General features: G+C 36.8%; 1 protein-coding gene across 3 annotated transcripts in view; it reads right to left on the bottom strand.

Annotated features, from left to right (window-relative positions):
- Positions 1-20,206, bottom strand: part of FSTL5 (follistatin like 5) — an 882,948-nt gene that overhangs the window by 66,491 nt on the left and 796,251 nt on the right. For all 3 annotated transcript variants that reach the window (XM_055405237.2, XM_088827832.1, XM_088827833.1), the window contains 2 exons: positions 13,455-13,562; positions 9,194-9,318 (listed from right to left, as the gene is read on the bottom strand). In XM_055405237.2, the coding sequence (XP_055261212.1) occupies positions 9,194-9,318; positions 13,455-13,562 (233 nt within the window). The remainder of the gene's footprint in view (positions 1-9,193; positions 9,319-13,454; positions 13,563-20,206) is intronic.

Here is a 20,206-nt window from a genome sequence, read left to right as displayed (position 1 = left end):
ATTTTCAGTGACCTAAAAGAGTATCTTCAGTTGCCACCTTTGTCTTTTCCAGCCCACACAAAGTGGACCTTCCCTGAGATCCACTTTCATAAGATTCCTGAACTCTCTATCCAAGCTGAGACATGCAGTGGAATCTGTTTTACCCCTGAGGTATGTGATATGGAAGTGAGGAGTATCAAGGAAATTTAGGGAATATTATTTGTTTACTTGTCTGCTTTCATTAGAAGGTCAAGTCCAGAGGAAGACAAAACTTTGGGGACCGTCATTTTCAGATGTTTATGTAAGTGCCGGTTGCTTTCAAAGTCTACCTCTCACTGTGATGCACAGATACACTCTGTTCATCTTATTGTTTGTCATGTAATCCTTCATTGAAATACACACACACTCACACACACCTTCCAACTATATCCATTAATTCTAAGACTAACCCAATCACCCCTAAACTGCTCCATTTTCCTCTCAGATTTCTCTCAGATTTCTAGAGAAATGTAATCCAAACAAACAGGAGAAGTAGCTTGAAATTCTAGGCAGTAAGTTCAAATGGTGGTATTGAGAGATGATTTCAAGTGCAGGCAAGACTTTAAAAACATCTTAAATAGCGACAGTGTTGCCTAAGTTACTGTCTTCCCTTCTGACTTTTACAGAACAAGTTCTGGGGTAGATATGTAAATCAGAAATGATTTAATTCTTGTATTATTCTAAGCATCCTCTGTGCCAATTGACATTGTCCTATTAGAACCAGTTGGGATTAAACTCTAGCTGCCCTCCGGTTTGAGAGAGGACAAGAGACGGGAGAGGTATGATTTGCAGATGTTATGACGGTCAGACTATAAATACATCTTTTTTCAATTGAAACCTTGTATCAAAGTTACTATTTTAGTCAGTGAAAATATTAAGAATTTCTACTTAGAACTCTAAGTACAATAATAGTGGGAGACTTTAATACCCCACTTACGTCTATGGATAGATCAACTAAACAGAAAATTAACAAGGAAACACAAACTTTAAATGATACAATAGACCAGTTAGACCTAATAGATCTCTATAGGACATTTCACCCCAAAACAATGAATTTCACCTTTTTCTCAAGCGCACACGGAACCTTTTCCAGGATAGATCACATCCTGGGCCATAAATCTAGCCTTGGTAAATTAGAAAAAATTGAAATCATTCCAAGCATCTTTTCTGACCACAATGCAGTGAGATTAGATCTCAATTACACGAGAAAAACTATTAAAAATGCCAACATATGGAGGCTGAACAACACGCTGCTGAATAATGAACAAATCATAGAAGAAATCAAAAGAGAAATCAAAATATGCATAGAAATGAATGAAAATGAAAACACACAACAACCCAAAACCTCTGGGACACTGTAAGTGCTAAGGGGGAAGTTCATAGCAATACAGGCACACCTCAAGAAACAAGAAAAAAGTCAACTAAATAACCTAACTCTACATCTAAGTAGCCTAAATGTTAGCTGTGCCCTTTTATCTAGGTAAAAATATTTTGGCAGTAATCTTTATTCTTTTTTTATTTATGACATCTCAATCTTCTAGGAAAGAATTCTGCTAATTTCTGTATTTGTTGTAGCTTTACTTTCTGGTCTTCTCAGTGTCTTGCACTAAGCTTTATCAAAGTCCTCTGCTCTGAATGACACTGGCCCCTTGTAGTTCTCACTTTCATCCCCATCTACTACCAAAAATATCAGTTTGGGAAGAATTATCTAAGATTTTTCATAGGAGATGCAGTGGAAATATTCCTTCACTCATTGCCTGACTCTCTGCCACTTCATTAGTTTTGCCTTCTATCATGTCAATTCTCTTTACCCTCAGTTTCCATTCAGAGATTTTTAAAAATATGGTTAATGATAAATTACTGTCAAATTTATTGCTTTTATTCCTTGTAGACAAATTCTAGTAGTACTTGCACAGAAAGTTGCAATAATTACATATACTACAGCAGGAAACTGACATTTAAACTTTTCTGTCTCCAGAATGGCCCTCCAAATAAAACACAATCAATTATGTAAATATCCACTCTCTCTGAGATTTGATGTTATAACCCAGCCATTGTAACACAACCATTCTTCTGAAAAAAATACATTTATTTTTAAATTACTTTTTAATTTCTGGCTAATTAAAAAATTGATAACAAAAGTTATTAAATTCCCATGCATTGGCCATATCATAAAAAATTAAGAGTAGTAAGCTATATAATTTAAATATATATATATAATGATATAATAACTTAGTTCTTTAGATACAAATTATGAGTAAAATAATAAAACATTTGCTTTACATTTGTAGAGCACTTTTGTTTTAAAAGATAATGAATTATAATTTCAATTTTTATGAGATTAAATAGACATAATTGAATCTTCTAAGAATTGCACACACATTTTCTTATGTAATAGTCTCTTTTAATTTTTTATCTATCTGGACATTTGTATTGAGTTCAAGTTGAAATTCCTCATGTAAGAAATTTATATTTTTCAGGTCATTACAAAATACACTTCTTAGAACTACATAATCTTTTGAACTTTAGAACTATGATTCATGGTTTGTTAATGACTTGTTGAAATTTAAGGTTTTTAAAGAAAATTTTCTATTAACTGTCAATCTAAAAAAAGAATGCCTATTTAATATACATTGCCAGTTCACTGAAATGCAAAATGAGCTATTAATGTGAAAAATATGTCATTTGTTGAATATTCATTCAGTGGACCTATTTTTGAAAAAAGTAAAAGAACATGAGATATGAAATGTTTTATTCGTAAGTGAAAGTCACTCAGTTGTGTCTGACTCTTTGCAACCCCATGGACTGCAGTCCATGGGAATTCTACAGACCAGATAACTGGAGTGGGTAGTCTTTTCTTTCTCCAGGGGATCTTCCCAACCGAGATATTGAACCAGGTCTCCCACATTGCAGGCAGATTCTTTACCAGCTGAGCTACAAGGGAAACCCATTTTATTCTTACTTGAAAGCAAAAAGGCATATAATTGTGGAATAATTGAAATCAATATATTTTAATAAACATCAGAAAATCATGTTTTATTAATTAAATTCCAAGTAATTTATATTTTCTCTAAATATTTGGGAGATGGATTAACCAAATATCTATTATGCAGTTTTAATAACCTTTAAAAAGTAAACTTATAGTCAAAAAGTGTTAATCAGTCCCTTTCAGAAGCTTAGGAATACTTTACTACGGGAGGCAGAAGTGTAACCTGCCCTCTCTCATCTTTCAGGAAGTTTAGTTCAACAAAACTATATTCACAACTAGAGCTAATAAATACAAGGCATATAGAATGGCTGCATGCTTCTCTAGAGTTTTTGTGAACCATCTCCTGGACAAGCACTCACATTCAAGAAAGAGACAAGAATGCAAGCTTGGTTCATTAGCCAGAACACAACAGTTTAGAGACCATTTTTATTTCAATCATCTGTATGTAGTACTGGAATGTCTGGTTTAGTCCAGGCACAGGTTAATCTTTTGTATTTTATAGAGAAAGAATGGATAAATGAAACCCAAAGAAGGTATTTTCAATAATAACCTCTTCTAAGCTCTCCTGCTATAGAAGAATATATGAATAGAAGTAATAGTATGTGGCCTAGGCAATGTCATTCAGAATGGGGTGGAATTCAGCTAGGGAATTGGATGAGTGAGTGGTACCAGATTTCATTCTCAGGCATTTATAAAAATGAAAATTAATCTCCTGAAATTCAAATTCCTCAGGCTACTAGAAAACAGACCTGCTTCAGGTTCTGAAGAATTTTTAAAGTGTTGAGAACTTCAAATTGTCCTAAAAAATGAATGACTTTTCAAATTTTGTGAAGACTGCTTAGTTTTTCTTTTAAACTGAATGATTATAAGTATCAATCTTTTAATACAGATTTATGAAGTAGTTTTCTCTAAAGTTCTTTGATTTTTATTTACAGATGAAAGAAGCCTGAGAATTATAGATCCAAAAAAGGAAAAGAAAATAGAGAAGAAACCAAGAAGAGAGAAAACAACAACAAAAAGCTTTTAGCAAAACTGTAGCTAATCACAGGGCAGCCATTGCTACGGTATAGATTGAGTAGTTCTGACATTTCTATTATGGGCAACTTAATATTCACACATTATGTTGTCCCAGTTCCTAGAAAGAAAGGGATTAAGCTAAATTCACAATAGCCAGTGGGAAATGGTATTGCTGGGGCAATCAGTCTGGGATCTGTCAGGAGACAAAAGTTCTTCTTACTGCTACTTACTGCTTCCACACACATAACCATTCCTGTGTGCTTGATGCTGCGCCCACCACCTGTCAGATATTGTGTTAGCTGCTGAGAAATCAAGTGCATAAGAAATACCATCCTGCCTCAACACCATGTAGTCGGATTTAGGAACAAGTGTAACACTTACTTACTTCTTTATTTCTATTCTTATGAAAAACTTGAATTAAGTGCCTACCAGTTTTTAAGGACTAAGGACACAAAACCTTGCACAAGTCCCTGTGTCTCTTAAACACTGACTCGAGTTAGTGTTACTTGCTCAGTCACATCAGACTCTTTGTGACCCTACTGATGGGCTGGCCAGGTTTCTTCATCCGTGGAATTCTCCAAGCAAAAATACTGGAGTGGGTAGCCATTCCCTTCTCCAGGAGATTTTCCCAAACCAGGTCTCCTGCACTGTAGGCAGATTGTTTACTATCTGAACCAGCAGAGAAGGGGAAATGTGAAGATGTAGAAACAAAGAATAGCTGTTAGGCCAGGAAACATAACAATTTAGACTATAAATTAGCCACATAGCAGAATCACCAAACTCCCAATTTCTTGAAAGATACAGATAAAGTCCTGACACACATTCCTAAGTTGGTTTTATTGGAAGTGGACTCCAGCAGATGAAAAGTGCTGATCACAAAAACATAGACCCTAGGCTGGTTGAAAACAGAAGGTTGACAATGCTTAAAACTTCACATTGATGCCAACTAATATGGGAATTATTCAAAAGCTGATCCCATCCTGGTCCATGAACACTATAAAACTCTTCACTACCCACTCCAGGGCCAGTCAAGTCTTGAGGACATTAGCCTGCTGTGACCTCCTTTGCCTGACAAATCAATAAAAGCTACTCTTTTTTACTTCACCCAAATCTTTGTTTCCACATTTCTATTTAACACTGGTTAACAGAGTTCAGGTTTCTACAACAGATATAAAATCCTGACACTAGTCCAGAAGCTTTTCAGACACGCAGAATATAAATAATTTGAAATGAGAGAGTATCTATCTGAGAGAAAAACAAATTAGTGTGACGATGAAACAGATCAGGACCCTATGGTCCTTGCCCCCATGTCTTCAGCCTGCCTTTTGTCTGTGGAAAAGCTTTAGTCAAAGAATAAGTTTAATCAGAGAATTGAGAAAAAAAGCAGAAACAAAGAAAATCATCAAAGGAGAATGAAAAAATAATAGTTTAGCCATTAAGCTAGTCAAGGACCTCTAGTGCCTACTCAAAAGAAAGATAGCGCTAAATCATATCCAACTCTTGCGACGCTATGGACTGTAGCCTTCCAGGCTCCTCTGTCCATGGGATTCTCCAGGCAAGAATTCTGGAGTGGTTTGCCATTTCCTTCTCCAGGGGATCTTCCAGACCCAGGAAATGAACTCAGGTCTCCAGCATTGAAGGCAGATTCTTTCCTAACTGAGCTATGCAGGAAGCCTTCCTCAAAGGCTCTAGATAATATTTGGAGCCATATCTGTGACTTGTCTTATAGATACTGAAACCCCCACCAGGTGGAAGAAGTTAACAACATAATGACCAGACTGTAGTAGCCATGACATGAGCTGCCAAAATCCTGAGAACTGACCTCAAAGAAATGGGAACAAACCGACCCTGGAACTAAAGACTAACTGTACTTAAAACAATCAAGATGACCCTGGTTAGACCACCAATGACCAATATCAAGATGACTATCAGAGCTGATGGTGCTGTTTCTGCTTGTACTCCCCTCCCTCTGTCTGTAAAAGCTTTTGCCCCTAGATTGTCAAGTTTGGGCAAGGCAATTGGGCTTTGGACAGGCATCCACCCTCTCCCCTGGTTGCCTCCCAGCATCCAAAATAAAGCAAACTTTCCTTTCCACCAATGTGGCTTCTTTAACGGATTTTGAGTAGTGAGCAACCAGACCTGGGTTCAGTAATGATCAAGGGCAGAGGAAGAAAACTAATATTAACTAAATCATATTATGTGTCAGACCTTCTGTCTGGCCTAGAATTTACACCAAAAACAGTAGTCTGGAAATAGTCTCAAATTCTGAAAAATGCAATTCATAAAAATAGCAATATCATAACACAAGCCGCGTTTGGGTAGGGTAAAATGTTTCATGAATTTCTAGAAAAGACTTTATCCCTCAGGTTCTCCTCATATGGAATAAATCCTCATTATGTTAAAAATTCTTTACATATTTAACAGTTTATTTTTGGAAACACATGTTAATTTTTACTCTTCCTCTTCACTTCAGTAATAGTGATAATTACTGTGAAAGGTAATAGGAATTATGATGATCATTCACATTCCTTAAAATGGGAATATATACCGGTGGAGCTTCCTGGTGACTCAGGAGCTGGTGGCTCCTGCAATGCAGGAGACCTGGGTTTGATCCCTGGGTCAGGAAGATCCCGTGAAGAAGGGGATGGCTACTCACTCTGGTATTCTTGCCAGCAGAATCCCATGGACAGAGGAGCCTGGTCGGCTACTGTCCATGAGGTCACAAAGAGTCAGACACAACGGAACAAATAAGTACGCATGTATATGCTGGTAGAATTGCTATAATTTGATTTAGAATTCTTACAAGTATTGGCAAAACATCTATGTATTTGACTGCTGCTGCTGCTGCTGCTAAGTCACTTCAGTCGTGTCCGACTCTGTGTGACCCCAGAGACGGAAGCCCACCAGGCTCCCCCGTCCCTGGGATTCTCCAGGCAAGAACACTGGAGTGGGCTGCCATTTCCTTCTCCAATGTGTGAAAATGAAAAGTGAAAGTGAAGTCGCTCACTCATGTCCAACCCATAGCGACCCCACGGACTGCAGCCTACAAGGCTCCTCCATCCATGGGATTTTCTAGGCAAGAGTACTGGAGTGGCTTGCCATTGCCTTCTCCATGTATTTGACTATATATGTATAAAAGAAATAAAGGAACTTAGAAATATCCTCAAGCATACTTTTCAGCATTTCTGTAAAATATAGAAATAACCAAAACATTTTGCTTTACATGTGTTAACCTTATTTGCATAATCTTCCAATAATTATTATCTCTGACTTCAGCTATGTAGTCATCATTCTGACCCTAAAAAGATATGTTCTGACAGAATATCAATTATACATACAAACACAGAATCACACATGGTGTTTACTGCATCCAGACAAAGTTAAACTCCTAACTCTGGTAGCTAATTTATAACTTACTTGCTATAGGGAAAAAAATACCCCAAATGATATACTATTAACCATAGTAGTGTTATAGATAGGAATTTTGACTCAAATAATTGTATTAATAGTGCACTTTAAAAAATAAGTAAAGTTGATAATACATATATTAATAATATTAAACTATATTAAGTATATTAAACATAATAGGGAATAGGATAATGAGTTAAATAAAAATAAATGCTACATATTAAATGATTAACTAGTAAAAATGTATCAGCAACTTGAAGATAGCAAAAGGATATTTATTAAACATAACACTCGATGTCAATTAAATAAAATTTTGCCCTCATCAAATAAGGATGAAAATATTACATATTTTTAGGTATCTCAGCAGGTGGGACCATTTTGTTTCTATGCTGATTTCTTCAGTCTCTGAACTCTTCCAGTGCTTGTAGTCAGACCTAAAGCTTATATCCTTATGCAAATGCTTTTAAAATATGCTGAATTTTCATTGAGTTTTACTTATTTTCCATGAAAACATTTAATAAATGTGAAGCTCATTATAATCACTTTATTTCTGAGAACATAATGTGAGTGAGTGAGTTTGCTCAGCAGTGTCTGACTCTTTGCGACCCCATGGACTGTAGCACGTCAGGCTCCTCAGTCCATGGGATTTTCCAGGCATGAATATCGGAGTGGGTTGCCATTTCCTTCTCCAGGGGATCTTCCCGACCCAGGGATTGAACTCAGGTCTCCTGCATTGTAGGCATACGCTTTACCATCTGAACTACCAGGGAAGCATAATAGGCATTCTAAAATAATAAACAATTGCTTGACAAATATATTAAACTTAAATATACACTTGGCTGCCCAAAGAACAGTTTCTCCATAAAACCTTGACTGTGAGCCACAACTGTTATTTATGAATTTCCCTTTTTATTTTTGAAAGTTGAATTTTGTACTGTTTCAGAATTCTTAAACTCCAACTTTTAGACAAGATAATTTTCACTTTAATTCAAGGGGAACAAATATACACAAAGGTCAAATAATGGTTCATGTAAAATATGTGATGCAGTCTCCCCTCAAACAAATTCCCTTGAAAAAGATAATGCAATATTAATTTGGTTCAGATTCACTAATATTGCTAAGCAATACTTTACATTTTTTCAATAAATCAATAAAATATGTAATTTTAGGTATTGTAAATATCCAAACCATTTCTGTGATACTCTAAAGTGATGTCATTAGAAGTATTTACTTTTTACTTCTTATGAATACACAGAGACACTGAATGAGTAAACATGTTTTCTCAAAGTACAGACCTTAATTATTTCATTTCAACTTACTGTACATCCTGATACAATGTTATATTTGTTTCTTTACGGGCAAAATGATACAAGAATGTTATAATCAGTTGAATGGATTGTGCTGAGAGTGGTTCTCCTCTCTGAGATGAACTCAACCACGTTCAAATTTTAGGATCTTGCAAAAACCTAATCAGAAGAACTTAAAGACAATTTGCAAAAATATTAAATGTAAAACTGATTTGAAAATGCAACCATACCTTTATAAATTAACTTCTCCACTATACATAAGAGGGACTAGAAGACAGAAAATTCATCACTAATGTTATAAGCGAAAGTTCATCAAGCAGATGAAACAAAGTTAATCAAAGTGCAATTATGTGTGTATTTGTTGTAAAACAGAATTTTTCTTTCGGTGCTTCCCCATGACTTTCTGTCAAAATCAGAGAGAAATCTAAAAGTTGGTGCTCATCTGATCACTCACCTTATGTGGGTGATGAGGAGTGTAGTAGTGGGAATGAAGAAATCGTCCACCCTGTCAAACTGCTTCCCCACAGGCTGGGTGTGGATGGTGTGGTGTGGTACATTCCCACTGGCCAGGGTTATCACCTAAACAGAACATTGTGTTTAGATCTTGGCCAAGTATCTCCTTAATAGGATCAGAGATAAAATAAATCTTTGGCATTTGTTTGTATAGACTCTTTATTTTGAACCTTAATATTAGTGTATTATTAAGCAAATTGGAATTCTGTTTGCTTATTTCAATGTAGAAACTTCTTTTTCTAAAAAGGAAAAAATGGAAAACATTTTTTCTTGAACAACTTCTGCTTAAAATATAAAATAAATTTGCATATTGATAATTTTCACTTTCACACATTGGAGAAGGAAATGGCAACCCACTCCAGTGTTCTTGCCTGGAGAATCCCAGGGACAGGGGAGCCTGGTGGGCTTCCGTCTATGGGGTCACACAGAGTCGGACACAATTGAAGTGACTTAGCAGCAGCAGCAGCAGCAGTAATGTCTACATTATAAAAATGTTACTGCTTTAATAAGAAATATAAAAACAAGCATACATATGATATAAATTATTAAATTTGTTTCTTTTTCTTTGTTCCTCCCTTTTCCTTCCTTCCTTCATAGCTTTATTGAGGAGTAAATGATATGTAAAAAACTCCCCTCCTATAGAACAGAGTTGGAAACATAGGACAGAAAACTCCAAAATATATCATTTGAAATATTTTTGCTGTTAAAAATCTTAGGTTGCATTACATTTTATTTTCTTTCCTTTAATAAATTGAAAATAATAGATTTAAGGAAGCTTAATCAAAGAGATTTCTTTCAAATAGTCACCATTAATTGATGTTAAAACTTTCATAGTTCTTTAAAGAAAAGATCACTACATTCAAGCTCTTTTATCCCATTTTGCACCAAATTCTTTGTTTTGCCTTCTGATTTCTCATACCTATTAACTCTGCTTCACAGCCATTGTTCTGTACGAGCATTTTAATGTACTTTCTTGCCTTTATTTTACTTCTTTTAAACCCTTTCTACATGTAGTTACCAAATTAAACATCCTAAACTATTGACTGCCTAATAGACTTTCCTCCCTCAAAACTGAGTGTCTTCCTTTGGTTTTTAAGACAGAAGTAAATAGTATTTTTATTTTTAGTTTTTTTCCAGAGAAAGGTTAATTTTTCTTCATTGCAATGAGTATACTTTCATTGAGTTCCATTGGAAATTGCCAAGTTCAAGAAAATAGATTAATTATTATTTAAAGACATTGTACCTATTTTATTCATGATTATCTTATTAACGAGTATCAGTGAGAAAGTTCTCACTGGATTTCAGCCACTTATAAAAATGTCTACAAGACTATAATAAAACTCAACAGGATTATAGCAAAGGAACTCTCCAAATTTTCCCATTAGCTTGTACAGAGGTATATATTTCTCAGTATGCATGTACATGCATTTGAAATTAATAATAGTACTTACTGACAACAGCAATAATAATACTGAGAGCTTGCTATGTGTTAATATGTGTTCTAAGTAGTTTACAGGCATCACAGAATTTAGTACTCAAACAACACTATAATGGGTGCATTGCATCCCACATCATTCACACTCCTGAAGCCTGATTAACTGAACCTCTCTTCTGCACTTTTCATTGTCTTAGATTGTAAAATATGCAAAACCACACCCCTAGTTCCCTTCAGTCTGGACTTTTTCCCCTGATGGGTCGAGGCCCTTCTCGTTCCTGGAATTGAGCAGGAAGTGGTGAATTGTCAGGTTCAGAACTGAGTCTACTGACTGCAAGGACACAGACTGATCTGGGATGCACTTTGATCAATAAGTGCAATCTTGCAAAAATTCTGGCTCATTTCTAAGAGGAGTGTCCTGCTGCCTGCCTCTCTGTGTGCAATGGCTGCAGTAACCTGAGAGACACCACTTCCCACTGTCACCTCATCTGACTGGGCCTATGTCCTGGCCAGTAGAAGATTGCAAGGACTTTATTCCAAGTTGTTCACTGGAGATGTTTTCTTGTCCAATTGCTGTGTATTTGTAGTACAGACACTGCATTTATGTCGTAAAATTGAATATTTGACTGATACATGAGTTTTAGAATTTTACAGAATTTCTTAAGTTTTCATAAGACATACATGCCCATTAAAAAGAAAAAAAATAACTATGATAAATCTTTGAGACTTTATCTTTAGAACAGTTGATGGAAAATTATTGTCTTAAATACTTAAAATTATGACAGTTTATGAGTTTATATTAATTAATTATGAATATCACATAAAATAATATATAATGAATGTTGCTTTCAGACTGGACAAAGACATACAGATTTAATTATATTTTCAACATGAAAACACAGAGAAGGGCTTTCAGATCCTTGATAAAATGTTGTGAATGTTCAAGTTGAAGAGGGTAACATTATAAGATACAAAACATTAGAGCAAAACAGTACTTCCTAGCCTCATACTGTAGCAGTCTCAAGATGTGAGTCTTTCACCATCATGGCACAGGGACACTAGCAAAACTGAGAGCTTGACCATGGTGTTTGGTTTCAATTCAATTTTTCCAAAGGAAAATCAGTTCTCTTTTTCAAATAAATCTTAGATCCCATTATTTTAGAAGACATTTCCTGATAATCTTATTGGGAGACAATTATTCATACATATTTTGACATTTCTGCTGAGTCAAGTCTTTCTGAGCAAAAAAGTTTGGTTAAAAGATGATGGCAGAGCAAAAATGCCTTTGGAAGCTGGAGATGGAGTATTGCTCCTGAGAGATTTAGGGACTTAATTTCTCTGAGCCAATTACTACATTGCCAGGATACTGACATACTCCTCCACTCCAGGAGAAGATTTGCTTATATTTCAGAGTAACAATATTTCTCACATGAGATGGTGGACTGAGGTGCTGCTGCTGCTGCTGCTAAGTCGCTTCAGTCGTGTCCTACTCTGTGCAACCCCATAGAGGGCAGCCCACCAGGCTCCCCCGTCTCTGGGATTCTCCAGGCAAGAACACTGGAGTGGGTTGCCATTACCTTCTCCAATCCATGAAAGTGAAAAGTGAAAGTGAAGTCACTCAGTCATGTCCAACTCTTAGCGACCCCATGGACTGCAGCCCACCAGCCTCCTCCGTCCATGGGATTTTCCAGGCAAGAGTACTGGAGTGGGATGCCATTGCCTTCTCTGGGACTGAGGTGCTAGCCGCCTAAAATAACCTAGAACTCATGATTTGAGTCAGTAGGACTGGGCTGGTTATTCAGGGTGACTAAACTCTCACCACATCACCCCATGGGGGTAGGGGCTGCAGAATAAATGCTAACAGGTTCCATGGATAAGAGACAATCTGTTCTCTGATTCAGAGACCCTGTGTTTCCTGTCAGTGTGTCTATATACCTGTTTATCTATCTATCTATTTATCAACTTATCTATTACCTATTTATATATCGTCCGTCTTATGCATACATAAATACACACACTCTTCATGTAAGTATATTTTATTGTATGTCATATTTTAAGAGTAATTCTCAAATACTACTTTTTATTTTATATTTTTAGATGTGCGACTAACCTTTCACTTCTACCCAGCAAATATTTAAATAATTTACTAAATCTTATTAGCATATTTTTACTAGACATTCAGGGGAAAATAACCCATTTTTAGATGGTTAGATAGTGTGTGATTCTTAACACTTCTACAAAAGTCATTGCCAAAATGTGTATATATACATCTATCTGTCAATTTCAAATCATAAGCAAATTCCACAAAAATGACAGTAAGTATTCCCCAGTTAGAAATGAACCAGCACTCAGATAGTAAAATCCTGTGTCTTTGGAGAAAACTGAAGACCTGCTTTGAGACTCTGTCTAACTCTCCTGGGCTCTACTTCACAAGCTACACTCCCCAGATCCCTTTCTAAAGAGATGAAAACAAGAAAATTCGAGGGAAGCTGGAAATTGTCAAACAATCCATTATAATCCACCCCCACACCCCAGTGGCTTCAGCTTTGTCATTATAGGTTATTCCTTTGGCATATAAATCTAATGTTTGGAACATCTAAACTAAAATATTTCCTAATCAAAAATGTATTTGTGTATCAACATTTTTTTCCCTTTTTGCAAAGATCTACATGAAAGAACATCATTGTTAGATGGTTAAATGCCCAATTAGATACTGAAAGTTTTTAAAGATCATCATTTTCTCAGACACACTGAAAGTCAGACTTACCTGCAGTGTTGGAGAAGTCTTTTCCATTGTACCCCAGCTGAGCACCCAGACCTGGTCATGAGATTTGTCATAGTGTAATTTAACTGGGACAGGGTCTGTGCTTACTGCCTGTAACAGATAGGGGTTGAAAAAGTTTTCAGACCAAAATATTAGTTTAAAACTTGGCCAGAAATTATGCAAAAATTCAAGAGCTTAGATGTAGGATTAATAAATGTATGCTGCCCATAGATGGACCGAGAGATTGTCATACTGGTGAAGTAAGTCAGACAGAGAAGGAGAAATATCACATGACAGCCCTTATATGCAGGCTCTAAAAAGAAATGATACAAATGAATTTATTTTTAAAACAGAAACAGACTCACAGACTTAGAGAATGAATTCATGGTTGCATGGGGGTATGGATAGTGATGGAGTTTAGGATCAAATTTGCACACAGATGTATTTTAAATGGATGAAAAACAAGGTCCTACTATACAGTCCAGGAAACTCCCAATGTTATGTGGCAGTTTTGATGGGAGGGGAGTTTGGGGGAGAATGTGTAGATGTATATGTATGACTGAGTCCCTTTGCTGTCCATCTGAAGCTATTACAATACTTTTAATTGTCTAACTCCAATATAAAATTGAAAGTTTAAAAATGCATGTTGCCAATTAATTTTCTAAATCCTATTTTGATTAATTCGGAAATATGATACCTTACTCTAATACGTTTTTACATGAGTTTATATAGTCATATTCATTCATTACCTATGCAAATTGTGTTTAACAGAGAAGCTATTTAGGAACTCAAGGTATAAATGATTAATATGTGCATTTTAATCAGTTGTTAAGTACAGGTAAGAACTATATTAATACTATTAGATTTTTCAATGCTAGTTATGGGATTTGACCATTTATAATGCTAAAACACCAACAATCTAATATATAGTTGCAACTATAATGACAGATTACCTAATTTAGTTTCTTTAATGAGAAATCTAAAAGCACAGAAAAAAAAGAGGCAGCTTTTTGTACTATACTTGATATGATAAATGCATTTTTCTGCTAATATTTATACCTAGCATTTACGGAAAACAAAACTTCCAAAACATGAATTGCTGCCAGGAAGTTATTTCACTCACCTTAATTCCAATCTATTAATATTATAAGCTAACACCCCATTGCAGTAATTTCCTATAATAGTTACATATTTTCAAATATAATACATAAAACAAATTGTATTCAATACAACAGCCCTTATCTGATACCGAAAGCATTTTTTTCCCCCAGAACTCTATTGAATGACCTTAGAGAATTTCCCAAGTCAGTTCATAATGTAATCCTCTTCACAATGGGCTAAAAGTAAACTATAATTGTTGAGTATATAGAGATTCATATTTTAACTATCACAACAGCAATTTGGTTTTACTGAAGTATCTCTTTTCTAAAATGTTGACCTGTATTTCAGCTATTTAAAATTCTCAATACACTGCATTTGAAGTAATTATTGGATTTCTGAAAAGACCCGTTTAAACATTTCTGTGTTAGTGTCTTCAGCCCTTTTTTTCTAGCTAACAGAGCCATTAAAATATTTTGGTTTCAGGTGGGCAGCGATGTTGTCAGGGAAGGCAGTCCACTTGGAGAGCAGCAGAGATTCAAGTCAATGACTAAGCTTATTCTGCTTTGAGAAGTGTGAAATTTCCCAGCCTTCCTAGAGATGAGGGGTGGTCACATGGCATTTCTTAGTTAAGATGATGAATGATTTCTGAAAATAAAGCATTTCCATGGAAAGAGACAATAGCAGGAGAAGACTTCCATGCATCACATTTTCTTTTTTCTTCCTGCTTTGAATGCTGTCATTTGAGAATATTAATCCTCAACTTCTAAAGACTTCACACTCCATTTTACGCTAGTATAGCTCAGAGGGTAAAGAATCCACCTGCAATGCAGGAGACACAGACAGCACAATTTTGATCCCTGGGTTGGGAAGATCCTTTGGCAAGGAAAGGGCAACCCACTCCAGTATTCTTGCCTGGGAAATCACATAGACAGAGGAGCCTGGTGGGTTACAGTCCACAAGGTCACAAAGAGTTGGACGTGACTGAGCAACTAAGCACGCAAGCAAGATTCCTTTGATTTTTCATATTTTCCCTTCATATGTTAAACTTGATCTATGCATGGTTAATAGCCTACTTTACATGTAACTTAAATTGGAATAATATTTAGGCTTTCCAACTGAGCTGTGAGGGAGGCCTGAAATAGTTATCAGGCAACAATACCACAATAACAAAGACCTCACTGTTATTCAGTTGTTAAGATATAGTTGTAAAAATAGCAAAGGATCGTTAGCTAGCTTTTATGGCATCACCGACTTGATGGACATGAGTTTGAGTGAACTCCGGGAGTTGGTGATGGACAGGGAGGCCTTGTGTGCTGTGATTCATGGGGTTGCAAAGAGTCAGACACGACTGAGCGACTGAACTGAACTGATGTATTAGGAAATAATCTGAATAAAAATGTTTAGTTTGCCAGCTCTTGTAAGTTTCTTTTCTTTTCACCTGACCATTCATAAATATTATCTTTTAAAGGGTATACAGGGCTTCCCTGGTGGCTCAGTGGCAGAGAATATGCCTGCCAATGCAGGAGATATGGGTTCAATCCCTGGTTCAGGAAGATCCCCTGGACAGAGGAGCTTGGTGGGCTACAGTCCATAGGGACTCAAAGAGTCAGACATGACTTAGAGACTAAACAACAACAAAGTGTATAGTAGCACTGCTGCTGCTGCTGTTGCTAAGTCGCTTCAGTCGTGTCCGACTCTGTGCGACCCCAGAGACGGCAGCTCACCAGGCTCCCCCGTCCCTGGGATTCTCCAGGCAAGAACACTGGAGTGGGTTGCCATTTCCTTCTCCTGTATAATAGCACAGTCCATAGTTAATATCCATAGTTAACATATAGTCCATAGTTAACATAGTTTTGTTAATATCCCCATGAAATGGATAAGAAAACTGAGACATTTGTCTCACCAGTAGTCATCCAGCAAGTGATCAGCAGGCCTGGTATTTGGGTTTACGTTCTTTCTCAAAGTGGGGACCTCCCTACCTATGAAAGAGCAGCCCCTCTTGTTGACAAGTTTCATTCCTGACAATGTCTGGATTGGATAGGTTGCCTTCCTATTTATGCTTCGTGGACAGAAAATATTCTGTTTTTATTTTTTCTTTTTTGGAAGGTGAGGAGAAACCCATGGGCCCAAGTATATGCAGTAGCATTTGTATAAGCAGTAAAATCCCAGGGGAAAAGCATCAAGAGGCAGTATACACCATGTTTGCCTGCGTGCCAAGTCACTTCAGTTGTGTCCTACTCTTTGAGACCCTAAGGACTCTAGACCACCAGGCTCCTCTGTCTGGGATTCTCCAAGCAAGAATACTAGCGTGAGTTGCCATGCCCTCCTCCAGAGGATCTTCCCAATGCAGGGATCGGATCCACATTTTTTTATGTCTCCACTTATTTTATTTCTCATTGATAGGCAGATACTTTACCATTAGTCCCACCTGGGAAGCTCCATACACCATGGTTACGAACACGTATTCTGAAACTGATTTCAAATTTTAGTGTCTGCATTTAAACTGAACTAACAATAATGAAAATAACACTTTGGGAAGTAAATAAACTTACTGTGGTTCAGATTCCTCTATAATAAAATGGAGACAATAATGACACCTACTTCAAATGATTCCTGTAAATATTGGGTAAGGTGGTAAGTATAAAGTGCCCAGGAAAGTCTGGTGAGTGTTAAACATTATAAAAATACCACTGCTATTACTATTAGAAAAAACTAACTGTGCTAATGTACATGGCAGCATCATAGTGTTTTAGACATGTAATGCCTTTATTTAGCAAATGAAAAATTTGATAATTGTTTCATAATTTAATAATTAATAAACACAGTCTTTAATAATCACAGTCTTAGTCCTGGGAGAGTTTATAGGTGACAGGGTGAAAGAACTTAAAATAACTAGATGCATGTCTAGTTAATAAAAATACAGGGCAATTGCCGTGAAAGATCAAAGGAAGATGTAAGAACAGGCTGAGGGGGAAGAGGAGGTGATGCTTTCCCTGAACCTTAAACTATGAACATTTTCCTTTATAAATGGCAAGCAGAGACTATTTTTAAAAGTTAACTTACGAGAATATGTTCCAGGAGGTGTCAGAAGTTGTTCATGATTAATCTCCTTCAAATAAGTTAAGATAAATGTTTTTGAAGGAAGAAAATATAAATTTTCAAAGCAACTTCAGAATTTGAAAGATGTTTATTCAATGCCCTCCAAAATGTGTGAACTATTTTTGTTTTCAGCATTTCACAGGTCTGGTATTAAATTCAATTTATTTTGCTTTTTGGTTATAAAAGCACACCAGAACTAAAAAAGACATTCAGATAAAAATGAAGAAAAGTACTTCTGACATACTTTATTTGGAAGGTGTTTAACTCCTAGGAAAAATCTATTTAAAATTTTCAAGTATGCAGATACAACCCATCTTACAGAGGAAACATTGACATGGTTTTCAGCAATGAAATCACACAACCATGACAAAAATATTTCCAAACAACTGTATTCAGGATAATCTTATCATAGCCCAATTTTCAGTAAAAAAACCTGATATTTTCCTACTTATATGGCCAACCTTTGAAAGGATAAATTACAGGTGTTGGATTTTATAAATTATTTGCTAGTCCTCTTTGGAAATTACTTAAACCATCAGTCAGTTTAGACCATTAGCTTTTGTAAAAGAACAGCTTTATATTTGACACTTAAAAATTCTTGCCACAATTAAGCCTGTAAGTCTTTGTGTTATAAAGCACTTCATTTTTTCACAGTTTTAAAGAAAACGGTACAGATTCTATTATCCTTGATTGTCCTCGTTCTCCCCTACTTCCTGTCACCAGGATCTGGCTGGATCTGCCTTCCAAAGAGTGAACTACTTGTCACAGTGGATAGATTTATCAGAGTGACCTGGGTTTTTTGCAGCTGCTTTTTGTTTGTTCGTTTTTGGTGAGTATTAGATGGATCATGGCACCAGTTTGGCCAAAACACTGCAATGTCATCTCATTTCCTTCAGAGTAAAAGCCAGACATCCTTACAATGACTTGTCACTCCTGGTCTTCTTTCTCAGACACCTCACTTCCCACACTGCCCCTCATTCTGCCCATGTCTCTGATCTAGACGTTGCGGCCGCCTTGGTGTTCACCCATCATGTCAATCAGTCATACTACTCCCATTTGGAGGCTTTCCCCCAGAACCAGTCTTTCCCAGATAACCAAGGGTCTGCTTCCTGTACACCTTGGTTGAGAATCACCTTGTGGGTGAGGCCAACCATGGCCACCCTGCCCTCTGTCCTTAACTTTCCCAATCCCACCTGCCTTGTTCTGCTACTTTGCCTTTTCCAATAACACTGACTACTTCCCAAATTGTAGAATTTACATATAATCTTCTTTTGTCTGTCTCCATCCACTGGGGTCTAGGCTCTGAGAAGGCAGGCCTTTTGGGTTTGTTTATCTATGTCATATCACCTCATGCACTTAGAATCAGTTCAGTTCAGTTCAGTTCAGTCGCTCAGTCGTGTCCGACTCTCCGCGACCCCATGAATCACAGCACGCCAGGCCTCCCTGTCCATCACCAACTCCCGGAGTACACTCAAACTCATGTCCACAGAGTCGGTGATGCCATCCAGCCATCTCATTCTCCGTCGTCCCCTTCTCCTCCCGCCCCCAACCTTTCCCAGCATCAGAGTCTTTTCCAGTGAGTCAACTCGTCGCATGAGGTGGCCAAAGTATTGCAGTTTCAGCTTTAGCATCAGTCCCTCCAATGAACATCCAGGATTGATCTCCTTTAGAATGGACTGGTTGGATCTCCTTGCAGTATAAGGGACTCTCAAGAGTCTTCTCCAACACCACAGTTCAAAAGCATCGATTCTTCGGCGATCAGCCTTCTTCACAGTCCAACTCTCACATCCATACATGACCACGGGAAAAACCATTGCCTTGACTAGACGGACCTTGGTTGGCAAAGTAATGTCTCTGCTTTTTAATATACTATCAAGGTTGGTCATAACTTTCCTTCCAAGGAGCAAGCGTCTTTTAATTTCATGGCTGCAATCAGCAGAGTACATCATGAGGAACGCTGGGCTGGAAGAAGCACAAGCTGGAATCAAGATTGCTGGGAGAAATATCAATAACCTCAGATATGCAGATGACACTACCCTTATGGCAGAAAGTGAAGAGGAACTCAAAAGCCTCTTGATGAAAGTGAAAGAGGAGAGTGAAAAGGTTGGCTTGAAGCTCAACATTCAGAAAACAAAGATCCTGGCATCTGGTCCCATCACTTCATGGGAAATAGATGGAAAAACAGTGGAAACAGTGTCAGACTTTGTTTTTTTGGGCTCCAAAATCACTGCAGATGCTGATTGCACTTAGAATAATACCTTGTAAATAGTAGTACTCAATATATAATTAATGTACTTCTATATCTACTTTTTGAGAGGCAGGTAAGTTGGTCTGGTATTGCCATCTCTTGAAGAATTTTCCACAATCTGTTGTGATTCACACAAATGCTTTAGCATAGTCAATGAAGCAGATTTTTTCTGGAATTCTTTTGCTTTTTCTATGATCCAGTGGGTGTCGGCAGTTTGATCTCTGATTCCTCTGCCTTTTTTATCCAGCTTGAATATCTGGAATTTCTCAGGTCACATACTTTTGAGCCTAGCTTGGAGAATTTTGAG

Source organism: Moschus berezovskii, chromosome 19 (assembly GCF_049115385.1).
Source record: "Moschus berezovskii isolate FMDL1 chromosome 19, NW_MosBer_1.0, whole genome shotgun sequence".
NCBI classification, from domain to species: domain Eukaryota; kingdom Metazoa; phylum Chordata; class Mammalia; order Artiodactyla; family Moschidae; genus Moschus; species Moschus berezovskii.
Note: the sequence above shows the minus strand (reverse complement) of the source record. Positions and strands in the feature narration are given on the sequence as shown.